The sequence below is a fragment of the Pelophylax lessonae genome, assembly GCF_965119305.1.
Source record: "Pelophylax lessonae genome assembly, chromosome: 1".
NCBI lineage: Eukaryota > Metazoa > Chordata > Amphibia > Anura > Ranidae > Pelophylax > Pelophylax lessonae.
Genome location: NC_138768.1, coordinates 505,371,833 through 505,396,466, shown reverse-complemented (window position 1 = coordinate 505,396,466; position 24,634 = coordinate 505,371,833). Strand labels below are relative to the sequence as shown.

At 44.2% G+C, this 24,634-nt stretch overlaps 1 protein-coding gene across 1 annotated transcript in view; it reads right to left on the bottom strand.

Annotated features, from left to right (window-relative positions):
• The window catches only part of REXO1 (RNA exonuclease 1 homolog), a 420,363-nt gene that overhangs the window by 79,812 nt on the left and 315,917 nt on the right, over positions 1–24,634 (bottom strand). Inside the window, exon 14 of the mRNA XM_082243284.1 lies at positions 23,138–23,276. Within this exon, the coding sequence (XP_082099410.1) occupies positions 23,138–23,276 (139 nt within the window). The remainder of the gene's footprint in view (positions 1–23,137; positions 23,277–24,634) is intronic.

Below are 24,634 nucleotides of genomic sequence, written 5' to 3'. Positions count from 1 at the left end.
CCCCCCCTCCCAAACAGAGAGTGACTGGAGACCCGGGGGACCAGGAGCAGAGGCGGCAGCGTAGTGAGAGACTAATAACACTGAGCTGGCTGTTTGAAAGAGGAGCCAAGGAGGGACCAGGGAGTGACAGAGGATGGTGAGTGTATCCACATAGTGGAGGGGGAGTGCATGTGAGAAGCAGGGAGTGACAGGTAACTGACAAGCCCTGCAGAGACAGTACCAGGGGAGACACAACTGATAGAGAACAGACTGTGACAGGTTGACAGAGGATAGTGGGGACTTTGAGTGAGGAGGGAGTAGTAACTATGTACTGCTGAGTATTCTGAGTATTGTGAGTATCTGTGTACGGCTGGGTGACTGAGTACTGCTGGGTATTGTGGGTATCTGAGTACTGCCGAGTACTGTGTCTGAGTATTGTGGGTATCGGAGTACTGCTGAGTACTGTGAGTGTCTGAGTACTGCGGGTAACTGAGTACTGCTGTGTGTTGCGAGTGACTGGGTATTGCTGTGTATTGCGATTAACTGCTGCAGGGTAACTAAGTGCTGGGGAATAAAAAACAAAAAATTCAGCCCAGCGCTCACTCCGAATGGGAAGACTGGCGTGCTGCTCTCCTCAGGCAGGGAACTCCAATACGGGTACATAGAAAAGAAAGGAAACACCTAGTGCATTACCCGTGGTCAATGTAGCAAATATTTAATAAAAAATGCCAAATGCATACTCACAGACGTAAAGATAAAAACATGTTACAAGAATCCACCATGTGTGAACTGGAACAAGTCCTTCAGTCAGGACCGCTAACGCGTTTCGGGGGTCAGGACCCCTTCCTCAGAGCTGGTCTTACCACATGCCAAAGACCAGCTCTGAGGAAGGGGGCCTGACCCCCAAAACGCGTTAGCGGTCCTGACTGAAGGACTTGTTCCATTTCACACATGGTGGATTCTTGTAACATGTTTTTATCTTTACGTCTGTGAGTATGCATTTGGCATTTTTTATTAAATATTTGCTACATTGACCACGGGTAATGCACTAGGTGTTTGCGGCTCCTCTTCCTTTCTTTTCTAAGTGCTGGGGAATACCTTAGCGACTAGGAGTAAGCGACTGGGAGTAACATTTTGCGACTTGAGTAAGCAACTGGGAGTAACCTCTAGCGTCCGGGAGTAAGCGGATTGGAGTAAGCAACTGGGAGTAACCTTTTAGCGACTGGGAGTGATCTTTAGCGACTGGAAATAAGCGACAGAGTAAGCGACGGGGAGTAACCTTTAGCAATTTGGAGTAAGCGACTGGGAGTAACCTTTAGCGACTGGGAGTAAGCGACTGGGAGTAACCTTTAACGACTGGGGGTAAGCGACTGGGAATAACCTTTAGCGACTGGGAGTAACCGATTGGGCGTAACCTTTAGCGCCTGGGAGTAACCTTTAGCGACTGGGAATACATTGTGACATTGGGACTTGTGAGTACCTTAGCGATTAAGTACCTTAGCGACTGGTGAGTACCCCAGGTTTAGAACCAGGGGAGATAGAGGTAGTGTAGGTATCGAATAGCAGGTCGTATTCTAAATTTCCACATAGAATAGAGGGTAATAATTAGGGATGCACCGAAATTTCGGCCACCGAAATTATCGGCCAAAAATGAGCCCATCTCATTTCGGCCGATAATGGGTTAACAGTGCCGAAATTAATATGGCCGCCGCGAGGAAGGAGGAGGGCGCAGCGCAGCACAGGGCAGGTTTTAAAAGTCCCGCCTCTGGCCGGCCGCCCGCCTCTCAATGACGTCCCTACTACGATCTGTGCATTAATGAAGGGACATACCAGGCGGGAGGGCGGGGCGAGCGGCCGCTAATAGATAGAACTATGTGATCCTTCCATGTCAGCTCAGCGGGACTGTGTGTGAATGAGATCTGATCTGACCTGACACCGGGTGGGGGGAGCGACCGCTAATAGCTGTAACTATGTGAGCCCTTCACTTCCTTGTCAGCGGAGATACATGCCTGACAAGGAAGTGAAGCGCTCACATAGTTACAGCTATTAGCGGCCGCTCCCCCCGCCCGGTGTCAGGTCAGATCAGATCTCATTCACACACAGTCACAGTCCCGCTGAGCTGGCAGGGAAGAATCACATAGTTCTACCTATTAGCGGCCACTCGCCCCGCCCGGACTGTCAGGGAATTGAAGAGAAGTGAAGCTCACATAGTGACAGCTATAAGCGGCCGCTCACCCGCCTGCCCGGTGTGTCACTTCATTCATGGACAGATCGTTGTAGTAGTGACATCACCGGGAGGCGGGCGGCCGGCCAGAGGCGGGACTTTTGAATAATGGACACCGTGACCGGAGGAGCTGAGTGAGTAGGAGAGGGACGCTGAGGCTGATGCGGGGGGGGGGGAGGGGGGTGATAGCTGAGGCAGCTTACCATTGGTATTTGTATTAATTATGCAGCATGAGGGGGTTAATGTATTGTCACTGCTGCATTAGTGACCGACCAGTGGCAGTTAATTAACCCCTTTGTGCTGCATTAGTGCAACCAGTATCAGTGCAACCAGTGTTAATTAACACTGATACTGGTTGCACTAATGCAGCACAAAGGGGTTAATTAACTGCCACTGGTCGGTCACTAATGCAGCAGTGACAATACATTAACCCCTTCATGCTGCATAATACTAATACCATTGGTAATTAAATTAACCTATTGCCAACCCGTCACAGTACATATACTGTGACAGGGTGGCAGCGACAGGTGTACGTCGCTGCCTGTTTTTAGCGTATGCCCCTGTTCTATCTATTTTAAAATTATTTGGGGGGAAAAGTCATTTTCGATTTCGGTTTTCGGCCAATGGCATCCTGCATTTTCGGTTTCGGCCCAAAATTTTCATTTCGGTGCATCCCTAGTAATAATGTCTGACAGGATTGGGGATGCCACTCAGTGCACTTCTTGCTGCATGTATGCGTGAAGGCGAATTCTGCTGTGCAAGATGTGAGCGAATTGTTTCTCTGAAAGCTCAGATCCTGGATCTAGAAAAGAAAGTGGCAACACTGCGTAGCATCAACCTGGAAAGGAGCTTGGACATTATCCAGCAGGTGCTGGCAGGGGCCGGCATAGAGGAGGGAGGGGAAGTGGAGATGCAGGCAACAGAGGTAGGCAGTTGGGTGACAGAAGGAGGGGAAGAGTAATAGGGAGGCCAGTCCTGAGTTGGTACACCCCAACAAATATGCCAAGTTGCATGACGATGGGGATATCAGCTCAGGGGTGGCAGTGCTGGAGCAGGTGCCCTCCCCAAGCTGCCAGGGGAGCGGCGGCTCCAGGAAGGAGGGGGGCTGAGACTCAGGAAAGGTTAGACAGGTTGTAGTAGTGGGGGACTCAATTATCAAGAGGACAGAGAGGGCTATCTGTCAAAATGATCATGGTAGCCAAACAGTATGTTGTTAACCGGGCGCTCGAGTTCGGCACATCGCGGATCAGGTATTGGGTGGGGCTGGGACATGGTGCATGTGGGCACCAATGACCAAGTAAAAGGAAGGTGGAGGATCCTAAAGAACAATTTCAGGGACTTAGGGGATTGAGGAATAGGACCTCCAAGGTGGTTTTATTTGAAATACTGCCTTTTCCTCGAGCCACACCAGAGAGGCAGAAAGAGATTAGGGAACTGAACAAGTGGCTGAGGAACTGGTGTAGGAAGGAGGGGTTCGGGTTCCTGGAGAACTGGGCTGACTTCTCAGTCGGCTACTGGCTCCTTAGTAAGGACGGGCTGCACCTTAATGGGGACGGTACAGCTCTTTTGGGTAGAAAGATGGCCACAAAGTTGGGGGGGCTTTTAAACTAGGAGATGGGGGGGAGGGTTCAGAGGTAGAGTCAGTCAGGAGGGAGCAAAGGACAGAAGGTATTATTGGGGTCAGCAGCGACAGTAGATCCGTAATGTCAACAATTAGGGGGGTCTGTGCAGAAAAACCTCAGACCAAACAGGAATAAAATTAAGCACTATTCACTATCAACTTCCACAAAACTAAGAGGGGTATACACAAATGCCAGGAGCCTAGCTAATAAAATGGATGAGCTGGAACTGTTAGTACATGAGGAGGACATAGATCTTGTGGGAATAACAGAAACTTGGTTTGACCCCTCACACAACTGGCTGGCCAATATCGAAGGGTACTCTGTGTATCGGAAGGACAGGGAAGGAAAAAGAGGGGGAGGGGTATGTCTCTATGTCATGAATAGTGTAACGGTGGTAGAGAGGTGTGATATTATGGAAGGGATGAGTACAGAGTTAGAATCCGTATGGGTACAACTCCATAGGGAAGAAGTAAAGGGGAAAGTAATTGTGGGGGTTTGTTATAGGCCACCCAACCCAAGGGAGGAGGTAGAGCTGGAATTTTTAGCACTGTTGGGTAACACAGCAAAGCTGGGTTCAGTCATTATATTAGGGGACTTCAACCATCCCGACATTGACTGGGTTAGAGGGGACTGCACACTCACTAAAGGCCCGTCTCTTCAGGAAAACCTTACAGGACAAAAGTCACCAGAGAGTCAGTTTGAAGCCAGTGGCCTGTGAAAAAGTATGGCCAGGGCCAAAACCTGGCCCTTAATAGTGCTCAGTGCCAAGAGCTAATCTAGACCAGGATTAAGGAAAGGCAGGATATGTACCATAGAGTATTTTCATTGGATAAAACTTCCATGCTTCGCATTAAGCTAAATACACAGGTACAGTGATAAAACTTGTAAGAGGGAGACTTGCTTTGAGAAATGTACGAATAATTGAGCTGGACAGGCCCCTGCACTTTAACAGCCAAGCTTTTTACGCCAGTGATTCTGAAGTAGGATGGCTAAACAGGACCCTGGGACAGATGGTCTGGAAGGAACCATGATGCATCTGCCAGCAGCTTGATAAGGTCAAAGAACCATGGCTGTCTGGTCCATTTTGGTGTGATGAGAATAATCAGAATGGTCTCCATTCAGATCCTGCAGAGCAGGCAAAGAAGAAATTGAAAGGGAGGAAGGCCATAAAATCAGCCATAAATGATCCAGTGGAGTGAAAATGGCATCCATTGCAAAGGCCTAAGGATCCCTGGACTTGGAGACAAGCCTGGGCACTTTGCAAGTTTCCACAAGTTCTGGAAAAGTTCCTTAAACACCTATGGATGGAAAGACCATTTCCCACGGATCAGATGCTACCAATATCATGTTTAGCCGGCAACTCTCCATGGCAGGAATTTAGATTGCACATGAAAGTTCCTCCCTGGTGGTTAAGGTAGGCCACTGATCTAGCATTTTCCAAGTGAATCCAGGTTAGAAGACCCAGCAGCTAAGAGGTCCAGTGCAGATGGTACAAACAAATGGCCCTGCATTAAAAAATTTCCTAAGAATCTTTGCAATAACGATAGCCTGGTGTCTATCGTTACAACCTCCCATGTTGGAGTGGGAAGAATGTTCCTGAATCCAAGGTTAGAATGGAAAGCCATCAAGACAGATCTAAGCATTTCCATAGCAAAAGGCAAATCAGTCAATCCAAAGAAAGCATTATATCCTTTGCAGCCAGATGTTGAGTTGCAAGGGCTTGGAGTGGAACTGGGCATAAGGGATCACCACGATGGAGGCTACTATTAGACCCAAGACCCAAAAAATGGAAGGAGAGATGGTCCTAGAGTCTGAAAAAAAAAAAGAGTGGAGAATCACAAGCTTTCCATGTGAGAGGAGGACTCTGGACCGGCTGCAATCCAAAGGGGACAGAAACAAACTGGTACTGTTAATTGCCCACAGCACAATTGCAGGAGGCGCAGGCAAGATCTTCATGTCCAGGAAATCCCATGACTGCAGTGAGGCAATGACAGAGTATCTAGTTAAATATAGAGTTCGGCATATAATATATATATATAAAATATTTTTTTTATTTTGGACACAGGCACAATTTTAGATTTTTTCAGGTATTTCCAAAAACATATTCAAGCTATAGTTATATAAAGGAACTGGGCTAGAAGTGAACACTTTCAGGTTTAATTTGAGGATATGTACATCCAAATGGAAGGGTTTAGGAATTACAGATTTAAGAATAGCCACCCACCCCACTTTTTTTTTCAAGAGACCAAAAAGTAAATTGGACAACTAAATTAGAAGCAGTTTCATGGCCAGGTGTGGGCTACTCCATTATTTTTTCTTCTTCGGTTAAGCAGATAAAAGATCTGGAGTTGATTCTAAGTGTGGTATTTACATTTGGAATCTATTGCTGTGAACCTACATCATGCATTCAAAGGAGCTGCCCATGCAAGTGAAACAGGCCATTGTAAGGCTTCAAAAAAGACATAAACCCATCAGAGAGACAGCAGCAACATTAGGAGTGGCCAAATCAACAGTTTGGTACATTGAGGAAAGAATGATGCACTGGTGAGCTTAGCAACATAAAAAGGCCTGGACATCCATGGAAGACAACAGTAGTGGATGATCGCAGGATCCTCTCTATGGTAAAGAAAACCCCATTGACAACATCCAGACAAATGAAGGATTATTGTCAAAGTGTACAATCAAGAGAAGACTTCACGAGAGCAAATACAGAGGGTTCACCACAAGGTGCAAACCATTGGTGAGCCTCAAAAACAGGAAGGCAAGATTAGAGTTGCCCCACAACATCTAAAAAAGCCTTCACAGTTCTGGAACAACATCCTATGGACAAATAAGACCAAGATCAACTTGTACCAGAGTGAGCCTAAAGATTAGAGAAGACAGATTAGACTTTGCCAAAAAACATTAAGAAAAGCATTCTTTGGATGGATGAAACTAAGAATATTCTGAATGACGAAGAAAGAATAATGTGAAGAAAAAAAAGAGTGTGGAGAAGGCTTGGAACAGCTCATGATCCAAAGCACACAACATCATCTGTAAAACATGGTGGAGGCAGTGTGATAGCATGGGCATGCATGGCTTCCAGTGGCACTGGGTCATTGGTATTTATGGATGATGTGACAGAGAACACAGAAGCAGCCAGATGAATTCTGCAGTGTTTAGAGATATACTGTCAGCCCAGATTCAGCCAAATGCAGCAAAGTTGATTGGACGGCTTTTCACAGTACAGATGGACAATGATCCAAAAAACACAGCAAAAGCAACCCAGGAGTTTTTGAAGACAAAGTAGTAGAATATTCTGCAATGGCCGAGTCAATCACCTGATCTCAACCCAATTGAGCATGCATTTCACTTGCTGAAGGTAAAACTAAAGGCAGAAATACACACAAAGAACAACTAAAGACCACTGCAGTTAGAGCCTGGCAAAGCATCAGAAAGGAGGTAAACCAGTCTTTGGTAATTTCATGGGTTTCGGACTTTAGGTAGTCATTATTGCCAGTAAGGGGTTCTCAAGAATTATTAAAAATTAATAATCTATTAATGATATTCATTTGTCCAATTACATTTGAGCAAATGAAAATGGGGGGGCTGTACTTGTACTTAATTTGTACTTGATACTTATGTTTAACTCCTTAAATAAAAAGCTGAAAGTCTGAACTTCAAATTAATTTAAATTGTTTCGTTGAAATTTTATTCTGGTGGCATACAGAGCCAAAAGTATGAAATGTGTGCCTGTGTCACAATATACAGTCAGGTCCATAAATATTGGGACATCTACAATTCTAAACTTTTTTGGCTCTATACACCACCACAATGGATTTGAAATGAAACAAACAAAGTGTGCTTTAACTGCAGACTTTCAGCTTTAATTTGAGATTATTTACATCCAAATCAGGTGAAAGGTGTAGGAATTACAACAGTTTGTATATGTGCCTCCCACTTTTTAAGAGACCAAAAGTAATGGGACAATTGGCTGCTCAACTGTTCCATGGCCAGGTGTACATTATTCACTCATTATCCCATTTACAAGCAGCAGATAAAAGGTCCAGAGTTAATTTCAAGTGTGCTGTTTGCATTTGGAATCTGTTGATGTCAACTCTCAATATGATCCAAAGAGCCATCACTATCAGTGAAGCAAGACATCATTAGGCTAAAAAAACAAACCCATCAGAGAGATAGCATAACATTAGGTGTGGCCTAATTAACTGTTTGGAACATCCTTAAAAAGAAAGAACGCACCGGTGAGCTCAGCAACAGCAAAAGACCCAAGAGACCATGGAAAACAACTGTGGTGGATGACCAAAGAATTCTTTCCCTGGTGAAGAAAACACCCTTCACAACAGTTGGCCAGATCAAGAACACTCTCCAGGAGGTAGGTGTATGTGTGTCAAAGTCAACAATCAAAAGAAGACTTCACCAGAGTGAATACAGAGGGTTCACCACAAGATGTAAACCATTGGTGAGCCTCAAAAACAGGAAGGCCAGATTAGAGTTGCCCCACAACATCTAAAAAAGCCTTCACAGTTCTGGAACAACATCCTATGGACAAATGAGACCAATATCAACTTGTACCAGAGTGATGGGAAGAGAAGAGTATGGAGAAGGAAAGGAACTGCTCATGATCCAAAGCATGCCACCTCACCAGTGAAGCATGGTGGTGGTAATGTCATGGCATGGGCATGTATAGCTGCCAATGGAACTGGTTCTTTTGTATTTATTGGTGATGTGACTGTTGACAAAAGCAGCAGGATGAATTCTCAAGTGTTTTGGGCAATATTATCTGCTCATTTTCCGCCAAATGTTTCAGAACTCATTGGACGGCGCTTCCCAGTGCAGATGGACAATGGCCCGAAGCATACTGCGAAAGCAACCAAAGAGTTTTTAAAGGGAAAGAAGCGGAATGTTATGCAATGGCCAAGTCAATCACCTGACCTGAATCCGATTGAGCATGCATTTCACTTGCTGAAGACAAAACTGAAGGGAAAATGCCCCAAGAACAAGCAGGAACCGAAGACAGTCGCAGTAGAGGCCTGGCAGAGCATCACCAGGATTGAAACCCAGCATCTGGTGATGTCTATGCGTTCCAGACTTCGGGCTGCAATTGACTGCAAAAGATTTACAACCAAGTATTAAAAAGTCAAAGTTTGATTTATGATTGTTTATCTGTCCCATTACTTTTGGTCCCTTAAAAAGTGGGCGGCACATATACAAACTATTGTAATTCCTACACCGTTCACCTGATTTGGATGTAAATACCCTCAAATTAAAGCTGAAAGTCTGCAGTTAAAGCACATTTTGTTTGTTTCATTTTAAATCCATTGTGGTGGTGTATAGAGACAAAAACATTAGAATTGTGTTGATGTCCCAATATTTATGGACCTAACTATGTGGAATTTTTGTACCCACGGGAAAGAATTGAAGACCTTGAAAATCAGAAAGAGATGAATGTCCCCATTGGTTTTTGAAACCGCGAACAAGTTGTATTTGGATGTCTGCACACTTTTCTGGAAATGTCAGGAGGTTGGACAGCCTGAAGTGAAAAGGGGAAAGAGATTAAAACTCAGACCATGCTCAGGGGTCTGAAATGTTCCTAGAATGTGAAGGCCATGAATGCCAGTAAAACAGCCCTGCCCCTTCATTGTGAGGACCTACCTTGGGGCTTAGAAACCTTAGGGGTACAAGCATTAAGGTGGAGTGGGTGTCCCTGGAGGCCTGAGAGAAACGAAGAACCCCTTTTTAGACTCTGAAGTAGCTGGCTGTACACTGTACACATTTTGACCTATTTTTGAGGAAATAGCCAAATGTGCTCAGTGGGAGGCCTTGTTGGCTGCCTCCTGTCTCACATCCCTTCACTGAAAAACTGTAGGAAATGGTTGGAAAAATGTCAGCTACAATGTGGCTGCATCCCATCAGATGCAGCTGCTGTTTTGACAGCCGGCTCCGCTGGCAAAGTACACAGATTGGTCTCTCCATGCTATGTACAGTGGATGGATTAAGCTTTTCTTTTTGTTTTATTTTTAGCCTGGAGAGGGAGGTAAGCTATCAGTACATGGCTAGCTTTGCTTGGATTTTGTTCAGGACAAAGGGGGCTTTTGCCTCTGATAATCTCCTTGATAAATCCAGGGAGGTGTTGAAGCATGCAAAACAGACTCTTCTTGCAAAGCTGCTCCGCAACTCTATACTTAAACCAAAGGTTTCTTTGCATGGAAACCGAACGGAGGCTTATTTAAAAAAAATCAGGCACATGAGATCTAGCAGCCCATCCACACAATACAGTAGGGCCATTGATATGAGCTCCATCTGAGAGGATAGAACTTGGAACATCAATGATCTCTGCAGCCCAAACACTCAAGGTCTGACAGATGGATGCAGTCGCAATAGCAGACTTTAAGGTAGGGCCCGTCAAGGCAATGACGGCCCTTGAAAGAGCCTCTAGGCATTTGCTCCTAGGGCCATTGAATGCCAGGACATCCTTGAGAGGGACAGTCAGTGTCTTGTTAGGATAGAAATCTGGATCTGCCCCCAGAACAGCCCTTCTTTTAGAACTCCCTCCTCAATGGGATATGGTTGAGCAAAGCACCTAGGAAGGGTACAAAACCCTATGAGGAGTAGGTCAAGCCTTGTACAGTTCTGACAGCATAACTGAGTATAAAAGAAAGCTTTAACTAACTGGGGACTTTTACGAGAATCCATACTAATAGCCTTAGATGCTGCTTACTCTGAAGGCTTAGAAACACAAACTGTATCCACCAACACTGAAAAGGTGTCTGAGCTTAGAAGTTTTGTCCACAGACTCCTCTTGCACCACATCATACATAATGGAATTGATGCCCTCCTCTCCATGCCTTATAAATTGTGCATAAACACACAATGGCACAGCAAACTCTTGGGCAGACCCCAGTGGAAAAGGATAAGCTTGTGGTCCATGTATTGTGACCCCACTGCCATCATAGCTGAGACCTTTTCAATGAACTTCAACAGGGCAGAGGAGAATTCTTCTCTGGACATAGCAGAAGAGGGGGAAGGCTCACCCAAAGAAGGTTATTCCAAGGAGAAGATGGACTCTAGCAGGGGACAGGGATCCAAGCTGTCAGTATCAGGCTGTTTTAGGGAAGAACGAATAGTTCTAACTAAAAGTCTGTATCGGTGAACACCAGTCACGTATATGGGGTAGTGGCGATGAGACACCAATCGCCCAGCTCCACACACAGTATAATGGGCAACTTCAAGGCCTTAAAATGGAAGGCTTCTAAGTCCTAAAACTGTCCAATAGAAGGAGACCCTATAATACAATTCTTCTCCAAAAGGGAAAAAAATGGATTTTCCGGCTGGGGACTTTAACCATGAAGGGGTTAAACACGGATTTAAACTTACTGGTGTTTTTGTCCTATAACTCTCCACAAGTATCTATGTATACTAGACGCAATATCCTATTGGTATTCCATTTTCTGTTCTGGTAATTTAATGTCATTAAAATGGACATTATGTGTGCCCTTGATTTGAGATACGGATACCCTTACTTATTTAGCTCCATCCCAATTCGTTTAATGCTTGCCACTTTTTACTACTAAGAAAATTACACTTTGTAAAATGTGTGTAGTTTTACCTCTTGAGCAAACTCTGAATGTATGGCTATTTAATGCTAAAGTATGGTGTTTTTTTTGCTAATGGCCAAAAGGTGGTGCTATATTGCAGTATTTGCTCCCACACAAAACCTGACCCATTGACGGGTTATGAATTAGATGTGCCTTGGTCTAAATGTCATCAGATATCCTGAGTATAGGGAACCCGTTTACCCTTTAACCACTTCCGCCCCGCCCACCGTAGATTTACTGCGGCACTCAGCCGCTTACAGGCAAAGCGACGTAGACCTAACTCGCTCACCCCTGCCGCTCTGGGGCGCGCTCCCCCGGCCCCGCTGATGGTCTGATTGGGTTCAGAGCCAATCAGTCATCAGGTCCAGGCCAATGATTTTTGGCCTGGACCTGTTGATCGATCCTGCCCAAACAGATACTGACTTGTGCGTGTGTAACGTAAACACAGGCACAAAATAGACCCACTCTCTCCTTCCCAAATCCTTTTTGGATTCATCGAGAGGAGAGAGCGGATCTGAACTGTGAGTACTGCACCAAGCACCCACACACACACACATAGATAGGCACATTTAACCCCCGATCATCCCCTGTCACAACACACACTGTATACAGTATATAGCATTTTCCTATATACCTGTATAAGTGTGACTTGTGACCTGGTTTCGCGTTTGCGGCCTTTCCTTTTAGGCTTAGGATACCCGCCACCCCCCCCCCTATAAAGATTTAACCCCCTGATCCCCCCCAGTTAACTCCTTCCCCCCTGTCACATTGCACACTAATATACAGGTGATATAGTGTTTTACTGTATTTTTGTATTAGTGTGATTGTGACTTGAGTTACCGCTAGCAAATTATTTTCTGTCCCATGTAGGTTTAGGGTCCCTGCCACCCCCCAATAAAGATGTAACCCCCTGATCACCCCCAGTTAACCCCTACACACCCTGTCACAACACACACTGTATATAGCAGTTTCCTATATACCTGTATTAGTGTGACTTGTGACCTGATTTAGCGCTTGCGGACGTTCCTTTTAGGGTTAGGATACCCGCCACCCCCCAATAAAGTTATATAACCCCCTGATCACCCCCAGTTAACCCCTTCCCCCTGTTACATTGCACACTATACACAGGTAATATAGTGTTTTTCTGTATATCTGTGATTGTGACTTCAGTTAGCGCTAGCGAGTACATTTCTGTCCCAAGTAGGTTTAGGGTCCCTGCCACCCCCCCCATAAAGATTTAACCCCCTGATCCCCCTCTGATCACACCCAGTTAACTCCTTCATTGCCCTGTCACAGTGTCACTTTTATAGTGTACAATTTTTTTTCTGATCACTATTAGTGTCACAGGTGACATTAGTTAGTGTTAGCGTCAGACTAGGATAGTGCAGATCCCCGATGCATAGTTAGAAATATTATTTAACCCCTTGATTACCACAGACACATACACTTCCATTACTAGTATAGTGTTTGAACAGATCAATATCTGATCAGAACTATACTAGCGTCCCCAATAATTTAGGGTTCCCAAAATGCGGTGTTTGCACGATCAGCACTGATTCCTGCCAGCACCTGTGTTTAGCCCCTCCTCCCAGCCCACCCCACCCAGGCAAGTGTAGTAATCAATAGATTACGGTCAGGCCTGATCCCTGCTAGCATTAGCAGTTTTTTTTTTGGTAGCGGTTGAAATAGTCCTCGACAACCAGGTGCTTTTTTACCTGTGAATCACACTACTATACCTGTATATTTAGTTGCCAACATGACCAACCGGTGGTACAGTAGTGCAGAGGCCTACAGTATACTGACCATGTCAGATGAGAGCGATGGGGAAGCCTCACTGGCAGAATCAGGGTCAGTATACGGACCTGAAGAGAGCAGTGGATGCTCTCTCATCCAAACATGGAATTGGTGTATTCTACAATGCTATGCAGGACCGTATGCAGTTCACCAAGTCATATCACCAACTGAAATGGGAGGGGGACCTGAACAGGACATTCACTGATGCACAGTGGCTAAAAGCTTTTAGACTGAATTACTCATTGATTAGGTGTGCCAACTTTAGAGAAGGAGCGATGAAAATACACTTGAGATGGTACAGGACCCCGTACATTGTAGCAAAGTTCCATCGATCTTACTCTAATCTGTGCTGGTGAGATTGTGGACAAGTGGGGACACTCTTCCATATGCTCTGGACATGCATGTCACTGAGGAGTTACTGGTCCTCAGTACACAGACTGATAGCAGAGGTCACAGGTATCCTGAATAAATTGAACCCTGAGCTAGCACTATTGGGTATTGGGCTGGACTGTTACCCACCGATGTGCAGAGTAGTTGTACAGCACATTCTGTATGCAGCAAGGTTGGTCATCGCTCGCAACTGGAAGAGCAATGTTTCACCTTCCCTCCGTGAGGTCGTTCAAATTGTAGATGAATCTCATGAATATGAAAGTATTCTGTCAAGTTCCACTTTGACGTTTCAAAGTTTCAAAGCTAGATGGAAGTTATGGGAGACTTATAGAGCTTCTTAAGTGAATTATTTTATGCTCTACTACCTCACTTGTTCTCATAAAGTGTCCTTTCTTACCCTTTCTGTCCCCTTTCTGTGTTGTTAACCGCCTTTATACAGGACCTGAGCTTGGTCGGCCCTACGTAGCGCATAATGTTCCCAATTGGGGGCTGCGTGGGAACCGACCGTGCTGGAAGGCCGAGGCAGTTTAAAATATGTAAGTGCATATTGTAGCGAGTTCATTTGCTCAATAGAATGTTGTTGCAATGCAGTGTATTGGCAATTATTCAAGTAGAAGTATGTAAGTTTGTGGATGTGGAGTTCACGTCCAGAGTTATCTACTGTTATTTATATGTCTATGGTATATTTTCCGATGTTTGTACAAGCCCTTTATTTTCTGAAAATCCAATAAAAATTATTTCTAATAAAAAAAAATAAAAAAAAAAAAAAAAAAAAGAGAGCAGTGGCTCCCTGACAGACAGCTCTGACGACGGATGGGTCCCTAAAACCAGGTGTACCGACCCCATTCTGGAGTTGCTGAGGTGTAGAAATCGCAGCGTGGTCGTATGGAGCAGAGTGTCGGTACTAGTGCCTGGCAAGCACCAGCGGCCTAGTACACCCTGGACCTAGAACAACCAGCACTGCAGTATCACTTGGTGACGTGGTGCATCCCATAAGTGCAGTAGAAGCTAGTGCGGTGGCTACCATAAGTAGTGGCCCGCAGCCACTGTGTATTCGAAGACAGGCCCCGTAGAGCCCATAGTGCCCTCCCTGATGCGCTGGCATATCCTGATTGGCAGCCCACTGATACTACAGCGCCCGTACTTCACTGCCCAACCTGGAATCCATGTGGAAACAGCCAATTTTACTCCCCTGAATTTTTAGGAGCTGTTTTTCATGGAAGATCCTTTCAGATCTATTGTGGACCAAACAAATTTATACGCTGGTCAATTAATCGCCGCCAACCCAAATTCGCCCCTTGCCAGACAATTCGGCTGGAAACCTGTAACGGTTTCCAAGTTTAATACTTTTCTGGGCCTTTCCCTCAACATGGGCATAACCAAAAAGAGTGTCTTAGTCGGGGGAGAGTGCCTGCTTGAAAACTGACAAGTTGCTTGCAGTGAAGTGGAGGGATACACTGGATGTTTTCGTTCTGTCCTCCCTTCACGCAGACATGACAGTCGAAAATTACTACGACAACTGGTGTTATGGAGAACTATAACCTTAATATGGGAGGGGTGGACCTTAACGACCAGCTTTTGGCGCCGTACTTAGACACTGGTACAAAAAAGTGTCTGTTTATTTATTCCAATTGGCTATGCTGAATGCCTTTGTGCTGTACAAAGTGTCAGGACGAACTGGATGCTTGAGAGAATTCCAGGACGAGATCATCGGAGGCTACCTGTACCCAGGAGGCGCTCCTGCCCAACTTCCCCTTCCAGATGCAGTGAGCCGGCTTGCATGAGAGGCATTTTTCACATGTCCTCCCGAGTACCCCTACCCAACGATACCCCCAAAGAAGATGTCGTGTCTGTAGCAGGCGCGGATTTAGGCACGACACCCGCTATTATTGTCCCTTCTGTCCTGACCAACCTGGTCTCTGCATCGGGGAATGTTTCCAACGCTACCACACACTAGTGGAGTTTTAGTGTAGGGTACAGCACAACACAGTGTAGGGCACACTAACACAGGGTCTCGAAAGATGTTTCGATGGCTATCGACATTTTGAGAGACCCTAACCTGGAAAGTTGCAGTTCACAAAAAAAAAGTGTAAAAAAAAAAATACAAAAAAATATAAAAAGTTACAAAAAAATTATAAAATAAAAAAGCCGAAGCCAAAAACAGTTGTCGTTTGAGTTATTTTTCTGTTTTTCTACTCTTTCTACTGTACTTTTACTGTACAGTACTTTGTTTGTTTTTCATTCTATTGTTAACCAGTTTGCCTTGCAGGTACACTCATCGGCTACCACACTGATTTTATTTATTCTGACACAAACAGCGTTTGCACTCAGCATATATGGATACCTCTGATGGCAGCGCTGTGGTAGGTGATTTCACCACTGCAGTTAAAATACCATTAGGTATACATGGAATTTTGTCATGTATACCCGCCATTAAGAAGTGGGTTTGGATGTTTGGGGGGGTTAATGGTGGGTATACTACAACAATTTCCACCCTTGGAAAGCCTGAAGGTGGTGATAGGTTTTCGGGGTCCTGTACTCGGCTAGACTGCAAAAAAAGTCTCACACTTAGGGTATCCCCATACTCAGGAGAAGCAGCAGAATGTATTTTGGGGTGTCATTTCACATATACCCATGGCATGTGTGAGCAATAGATCATTTAGTGACAACTTTGTGTAAAAAAATAAAATAATAATAATAATTTTCCCGGAACTTGTGGCAAAATATAAAATATTCCATGGACTCACCATGCCTCTCAGCAAATAGCTAGGAGTGTCTACTTTTCAAAATGGGGTCATTTGGGGGGGGGGGTTTGTACTATCTTGAAATTTCAGGGCCTCTGAAACTGTGACAGGTAGTGTGCAAGTAAAATGTACAATTTATGCCATTAGAAAACCTGGTGATTGGTTTTGGGGTCCCCTACACAGCTAGGCTCCCAAAAAGTCTCACACATGTGGTATCCCTGTACTCAGGAGAAGCAGCAGAATGTATTTTGGTGTGTCATTCCACATATACCCATGGCATGTGTGAGCAATTTATCTTTTAGTGACAACTTTGTGTTAAAATAATAAAAAAAAAAAAATGTAATTTTCCCAAAACTTGTGGCAAAATATAAAATATTCCATGGACTCGCCATACCTCTCAGCAAATAGCTTGGGGTGTCTACTTTGCAAAATGGGGTCATTTGGGGGGGGGGGGTTTGTGCTATCTTGAAATTTCAGGGCCTCCGAAACTGTGATAGGTAGTGAGGAGTGAAATCAAAAATTTACACCATTAAAAAACCTGAAGGTGGTGATTGGTTTTCGGGGTCCCCTACACAGCTAGGCTCCCAAAAAATCTCACACATGTGGTATCCCTGTACTCAGCAGAAGCATCAGAATATATTTTGGGGTGTAATTACACATATACCCATGGCATGCATGAGCAATATATCATTTCAATTACAACTTTATGTAAAAAAAAAAATATATATTTTCTAGTCATTTTTCAAACACCTGTGACAAAAAAAATTAAATATTCAATGAGCTCAACATGCCTCTCAGGACATTACTTAGGATGTATATTTTCCAAAAAGTGGTAATTTGGGGGGGGGGGGGGGGTTGTACTGCCCTGCCATTTTAGCACTTCATGAAATGAGATAGGCAGTCAGAAAGTAAAAGCTGCATAAATTCCAGTATTTACACCAGACTCTATAACTTTTGTGCAAACCAATAAAAATACGCTCTTTGAGATTTTCTTTTTGTCAAAGACATGTAGCTAAATACATTTTGGCCAAAATATATGATATAAATTGAGTATATTGGATATTTTTTAAAAGACAAAGTTGAAAGTTTCATTTTTTCTCAAAAATTTCGCTCCATTTTTTTTATTAATATCCAGGGCTGGCCTTACCATGGGTCCCACTGGGTTCATTGGACCCGGGCGGCACTTTAAGGGGGGAGGCAAATCATATTGTCCGACGCCCGGGACGGCAGGTGTTTTTTTTCTTCATTTATCCCTGCTGCAGACAAGCACTAGATGATATAGATAACATTCCGGACACCAGGGGGCGCTGCTCTGCTCTTGGTCCCCCAGTAATAATAAAAGTTATGTGTACAGCGCTGTGGGGGGGAAAAAACAAAGGGAGTGTACTAAGTGTGCAGGCTGCAGCGCACATATCACGGTGCCCGGCTGCTGCTGCTGAGTCACTATTTACTTTTATTGTGGCGTTGTGGTGGTGGTGAGCAGATCATGCAAAGCAGTGGAAGGAGGAGGCGGAGACATGGGCACCGACACTGCCCGGAGTCTGCTTAGTACAGCCCACACTCTGATCCCACACACTGGGAACGTGATGAACTGGGGTTAACTGAAGAAGTGTCCAGTCACCCCAGTCACCATTATGTAGATGGGGAGGGGGATTCCACCCAGAAGAATGATTTGCATTCTGGGGAAGGGCACACATCTCTTCTCATTTCTTATTCCTCAGACTTCAGATCCGACTATCGGGAGTCACCATCTGCCATACATCGATCGACACGATCGGATCATTGTCACAGGACTTGTAGCTACAAAATACATTGTTCTGGACACATGATTAAATCATAGATGATCATTAACAAGAAATGACCAGAACATGAAATGTATACGTGATCCACGCTTTTAGGTAGGGCGCATGTGTGTGTGTGCCCACCACCCCAGCTGTGCTATGATTTGCTACAGCACGAGCCGATCAACCGGTCCCCGGCCAATGAACAAATGGCCAGGACCAGCTGATCTGCTCAGCAAATCACAGAAGAACCTGTTTTCTGAGTTCAAAGCACTCCTGATCTCTACCTTCTGAGTGCAACGCACTCCTGATCTCTACCTTCTGAGCGCAACGCACTCCTGATCTCTACCTTCTGAGCGCAACGCACTCCTGATCTCTACCTTCTGAGCGCAACGCACTCCTGATCTCTACATTCTGAGCGCAACGCACTCCTGATCTCTACATTCTTAGCGCAACGCACTCCTGATCTCTACATTCTAAGCGCAACGCACTCCTGATCTCTACATTCTAAGCGCAACGCACTCCTGATCTCTACATTCTGAGCGCAACGCACTCCTGATCTCTACATTTTGAGCACAACGCACTCAGATGTGCTCAAATACCACCAAAAGAAAGCTCTGTTTGTGGGAAAAAAAGGACATAAATTTCATTTGGGTACAGCATTGCATGGCCGCGCAATTGTCAGTTAAAGTCACGCAGTGCCAAGTTGAAAAAAGGGGTCTGGTCTTTGAGCAGCCAAAATCCTCCGGGGCTAAAGTGGTTAAAAAGACCTAGTCACCAAGTGTCACCCTACCCTGAGAAAGCTCACACGTTAGGTGGGCGAAACGTGTCGGTTTGACGACCTCCTCACACCCACTGACTCATCCGCACCATGTGGGTGACCACTCCGTTCCGCTAAACACTGTCCATCTGATATGGAACTGTATTGAGCGGACACCATTCCAGCAGTCAGCACAGTGAAACGCCAGCTTCCAAATGACATCCATTGAGAACCAGAGCACTTTGACAGGCAGAGCTATCCGTCTGAAATCCACTGTCCAAAGGGGATCAGACAAGTCTTTAAGCTAGGCACCCAGTTGAACCGGTGATCTTGAGTACACCCTGTGTGGATAGACTTCCCAGTTCGGGGGTCCTCCACTGCCTATGTGGATTTACTGCATTTGGCTATCCGTGTTGACCGCTGACTGGATTGTGCCTGTAACTGACATGATGATTGACATGGCTGTGTCACTTTCTGCTGGTTTTGTATTTAGCCTATTTAGGACATGGTATCGCTAAGTATGTGGACACTTTACAATATTAAGCTGTAACAAGATTTAACATTGCCATTACTGTGGGCTACCACTGGTCTGCTGCACTGACTTTGTATAATACAAGATTAACCACGGTTTGAACATTAAGCATCTTGTGCTGCCTTTTGCGCTGATACCATCAGGGGACGTCTGGAGGGAACGCATTACAATATTACCAAAACGCTAATCAGTGCCCGATTTGTAATTATGGGTTAAATAGTCAGCCTGGATGTTACCCGCTGACTTATATGGCCGTGCTCGGGCTAACACAATAATAGGGTATTTTCCCAGGTTCTCACTCTGACCTTTTTTCACTATCCTTTTGTACAGTCCCAGCTGGCTACCCTACTGGTCTGAGTGATGGATTAGACCCCGGTGTTGTTTTAATGACAACGTTGTCAATTTTAATTCTTGTTGTGTGGCCATCATTTTAGTATATTTATTGTTAATAAGGATATTTGAGGAGAGACTGCTGTTTGCCCCCTTTTGTATTACAACCAGTGGGTTCTTTCCCAATCTCTTACTGTCCAAAAACTATTAACCCTTTTAATATCATTAGTAGAAGCTAGTGTGGCCCACTGAATCGCTGCCTTTGCACTTCTGATTCCTGCAAGCTAGAGAAGAAATCCCTTCAAAGTACTCAAGAACCACTTGTTGAGCAAGTTAATGGCATCTGTGACCAGGTCACTCTGAGGCAGCTGCAAGGAAGAAATATTTCAGGCCTTGTGGAAAGACAGCTACATAAGGAGAGCTTCTAAAAGGAGAAGAAAAGGTGGGCATTCACCACCAAAAATGACACAGCCCATTCTCCAGGAGGCAAGATACAGCCGAAATGTTTTGCAAGCCCAAATAGAATGTGCGAGACCGAATTCAAAAAGTATTGGGGCATCAACATGGTCACCGCTGGGAATGGCGCATGCAAACGACTGTGCCAAGGTGTCGCAATGCCCGGAGGATGGCCGTGGTAGCACCAGAATAGAACACTCCCAAGAAATTGAGGGACCTGTGTGGGAAAGCCTGCTCCAAGGGGTACAGCAAAGTGAGTTTTGCAGCCATATGTGAAAGGACCGGAATAAGTCCTAGTGAATGTAAAAAGCAAAAGGCACATAAAATGCAGGCGCAAACAGCTGAAAATCGAATTGACTGCAAAAGATAGAAGGAAAAATTACACTCTGGTCACTGCAATAATGCTGACATATGTCTGAAAAACATATCACTGAATCCCGGGAGAGCCGTTTTATCCGATAGCCATCTGTGGTCAGTAGGGGCTGTGAGTATGGGCAAGTGATGCGATGTGTTCCATAGTGGAATTAAAACACAGTGGAGCAGGGGAAAAGCAGTGATCTGTGCCAACCTTATGCAGGGAGATAGTAGAATGATTGGCGTTAGGCGCCAATAGTACCTGCGCAAATGGATAAAGTGCAAATATATTCAAAATAAATGGATGAACAAAGTGCATGTATAGCACAAATGCTTAGGTTAGTGTGAACTAAATAAACAAATAAATATATATATATATAAGTGCACATATATTGGTGTGAACCAAAAAATTGGGGGGGCTGCAGCTGAATCGTAAAAAACGTGGGAATGGTAGATAATACACCTACGGTGTACTGAGCTGCGCTCACCTAAAAGTGCAATATGCGGTAAAATATTAAAAAACTCTTAAATATAAAGTGCATAAATTATAAAGTGCATCAGCTAGTGGCAAAGCCAATGTTGCAAGGTATAGTGACCTATAAAATCACAAACTTTAAATGTAAAGTGCTTAACCAGATAAAAATATATAGTGCATCAAATATTCTTATAAAAAGTGCATATAGCAAATATAAAGTGCATCAATAGCCAGTGAATAAATGAATCATAAGTAAAGTCCCATGCACCAACAAATAAATATAAATGGTGCAGTCTCCAAGGGATGATTCTTGCTCATGAAACAAATCTTCACTCCCTTCACCACATGGGCACCCGTTGTGTGGGAATGCTTACCAGAAAGCACCGACCCCTTAGTTATAGGGGGTCAATGCAAGCAGAATGATATCAGAATAACCAGAATCCGAAGTGAAAGACCGAGCCCTCCTGGAGCATCCGCTTTACAATCGCCTGTGTATCAAAAAGCTTTGCACTCCTCCGCCACCTCACGCTCCTCAGCAATATGTAAATGAAGGAATGGCCAGAATGGTGAAGTACGTTCAAGAAATGTATTTAAAATAAAGTGGACACACTTACATCATAAACAGATAAACGGGCATTCAACTCAGGATCCGAAAATGACACAAGAAGGTGCCGCTTCCACGTTGTTCAATCCGTATCATTCGGTCCCGGAAATGGCAGAAAAAAACGGCGTGATTGCGCTCCAATGCTCCCGACCGGTTTCGTCGGCACGCAGGCCGTCGTTCTCAAGGGTCATGTGACCGCCCACCAGTGCCCATTATTGCACACCAGTGCCGCCTATCAGTGCCCATCAATGCAACCTATCAGTGCCCATCAGTGCAGCCTATCAGTGCCCATCAATGCTGCCTATCAGTGCCCATCAATGCTGCATATCAGTGCTACCTATCAGTGCCGCCTATCAGTGCTGCATATTAGTGCAACCCTATTAGTGCCACCCCATCAGTGCCTGTCGGTGCGGCCTCATCAGTGCAGGAAAAAAATTATTTACCAAATTTTATAAACAAAAAAATTTTTTTTTTCAAACTTTTCGGTCTTTTTTTATTTGTGTAGCAAAAAAGAAAAAACCTTGCGGTTATCAAATACCAAAAGAAAGCTCTTTTTGTGGGAAAAAAATGACATAAATTTGGTTTAGGTAGTGTTGCATGACCGCGCAATTGTCATACAAAATGCAACAGCGCTAAAAGCTGAAAATTGGCCTGGGCAGAAAGGGGGTGTTACTGCCCTGTATTGAAGTGGTTAAAAAGCGCCCCCGCCCCACCATGCTTACGCGCAAATGCGAATGCATATGCTACTCCCACATGCAAATGAAAACGGTGAGGTATTGTCGATAACCTCAGAGCGAGAGCATTCATTCTAGCACCAGACCTCCTGTGCCACTCCATGGGCAGATGCAATTTTAAAGAGTGACATCTATTTACTCATCATATCATCTTTCACATTATACCAAAAATTGGGCTAACTTTACGGTTTTTTTTTTTTCTAAATCATGAATGTCTTTTTTTTCCAAAAAAATTGCATTTGAAAAATTGCTGCATAAATACCGTGTGACAAAATTGTAACACGCACCATTTTATTCTATAGGGCCTGGGGTAAAAATATATAATTGGGTCTGGGCTAAAAAAAATATATACTGTTTGGAGGTTCTATATTATTTTCTAGCAAAAAGAAAAGTAGATTTTGGGAACACACCATGACTCTTACTAAATGCCTCAGAAGGTCTACTCTCAAAAAAGGGTAATTTTGGGGGTATTTGTACTGTCTTGGTATTTTCAGGCCGCAAGAAATGAGATAGGCCATTAGTACATCAGAACAAATTAATTTTCAAATATATACTATAATTTGTAGATGCTATACCCGAGAAAAAAAAAAAAAAATGGCCCCAGGTGTTAATTACGGTAGGTTATGCCAATGGTTTCTCTACCTTCACACAGATCAGGGTTTTCAGTCTCTTATATCTTACCTTTTTCCCTGTCTGAAATAAATTGAAACTGGTTTAAATGAGAAAATATTTATTTTCCAGAATGATGGAAATAATATCTTACCTTAAGTGCAAAAAGGTCACTTTCCAAGCTATGACCAATTAATATAGTGTCGCAGCTGAACATGCAGAGTAAAACTGCTTGAACATCTCGAAGAGTTATTGTTGTGTCTTCCAGATCATCTTCTGTTACACCAGAAAACCTAAAAAAAAGAAAAAAAAAAGAGAACAATTACACTGCGAATAGGTTTGAACAATCAGCTAATAAAAGACAAAGTACCCATATTGTTAAATGCAACCATACCCTTACTGCCATGCTGCAGCACAGCAAAAATACGATTTTTGTAAGATCTTACCATAAAATCTTTTTCTCTGATTTCCATTGACAGACACAGCCTCATCTTCATGAGCTGTGTGGGTTATGCTGCTACCTACAGGAGTAGTCTAGGCAGTACGTTAGTACAAGGTTTTAGCATATACAGGCCCACAGTGCTGTCACTCCAGACATGACCCTCACAGACACAGCCCAGCACATCAGTTTAGTTGCAAGCAGTGAAGACAAAAAACCCTCCCCAATTCAGAGGGGCGGGTGCTGGGTCTGTAAATGGACATCAGAGAAAAAGATTTTACGGTAAGATCTTACAAAAATCGAATTTTCTCTATTGTCCATTGACGGACGCAGCCTCATCTTCATGAGCTTTGTGGGACAACCCAAAGCAGTATAGGCATGAGTTGTTTGAATGGATCAGGCAAGGACTTTAACGGCACAAGAGTAATATTATATATATAAAAAACAGATTATAAAGTTATTAAAAACCAACAAAAGTGGTACATGAGCCCCATACAGGGAATCAAAAAAGCGTCAAACTGATACAGCAATATACACAGAATGAACAAAATTAGGGTTAGTATATAAGTGTTGTCATACTACATCACAGAGAGTGGATCTCATGAGGGGTGACAGGAGAGGAACTGCCGTCCGTCAGGATCCCATGATGTTATATTCAAATGGTAGGCAGTAGATAATTATAATGCTCAACATGTTTCGCTTTTGTAAAAAGCTTCATCGGGAGCCTATAACATATTTCTGTGTTAATATTGCAGTTCAGTGGGATGGGTTAATATGCCAGCGGCATGAGACTAACGAGGAAGGTGTTGGATCTGTAGGCAGGATCAGGGTAAGTAACAGGTGTATAAATGTCATCTTGGTAGAGGATTAGATTGAGGACAGGCTAGTTTGTAAGTCTAGCCGTATCTAGAGGTTGCTCTTAAATCCTATATGGCTCGGTATAAAAAAGGTAAGAAGCCAAGATAGGGTGAGCCACAATAGTTTGCATCAGGAGTAAATAGACTGGAGACTGCACAACCAGAAAGATCCTGTCCTGAGCATACACCTTCCCCGGATGGGGAACCACCACCAGATCCAACACCTTCCTCGTTAGTTTTTACAAAAGCGAAACATGTTGAGCATTATAATTATCTATTGCCTACCATTTGAATATAACATATAACATCATGGGATCCTGACGGACGGCAGTTCCTCTCCTGTCACCCCTCATGA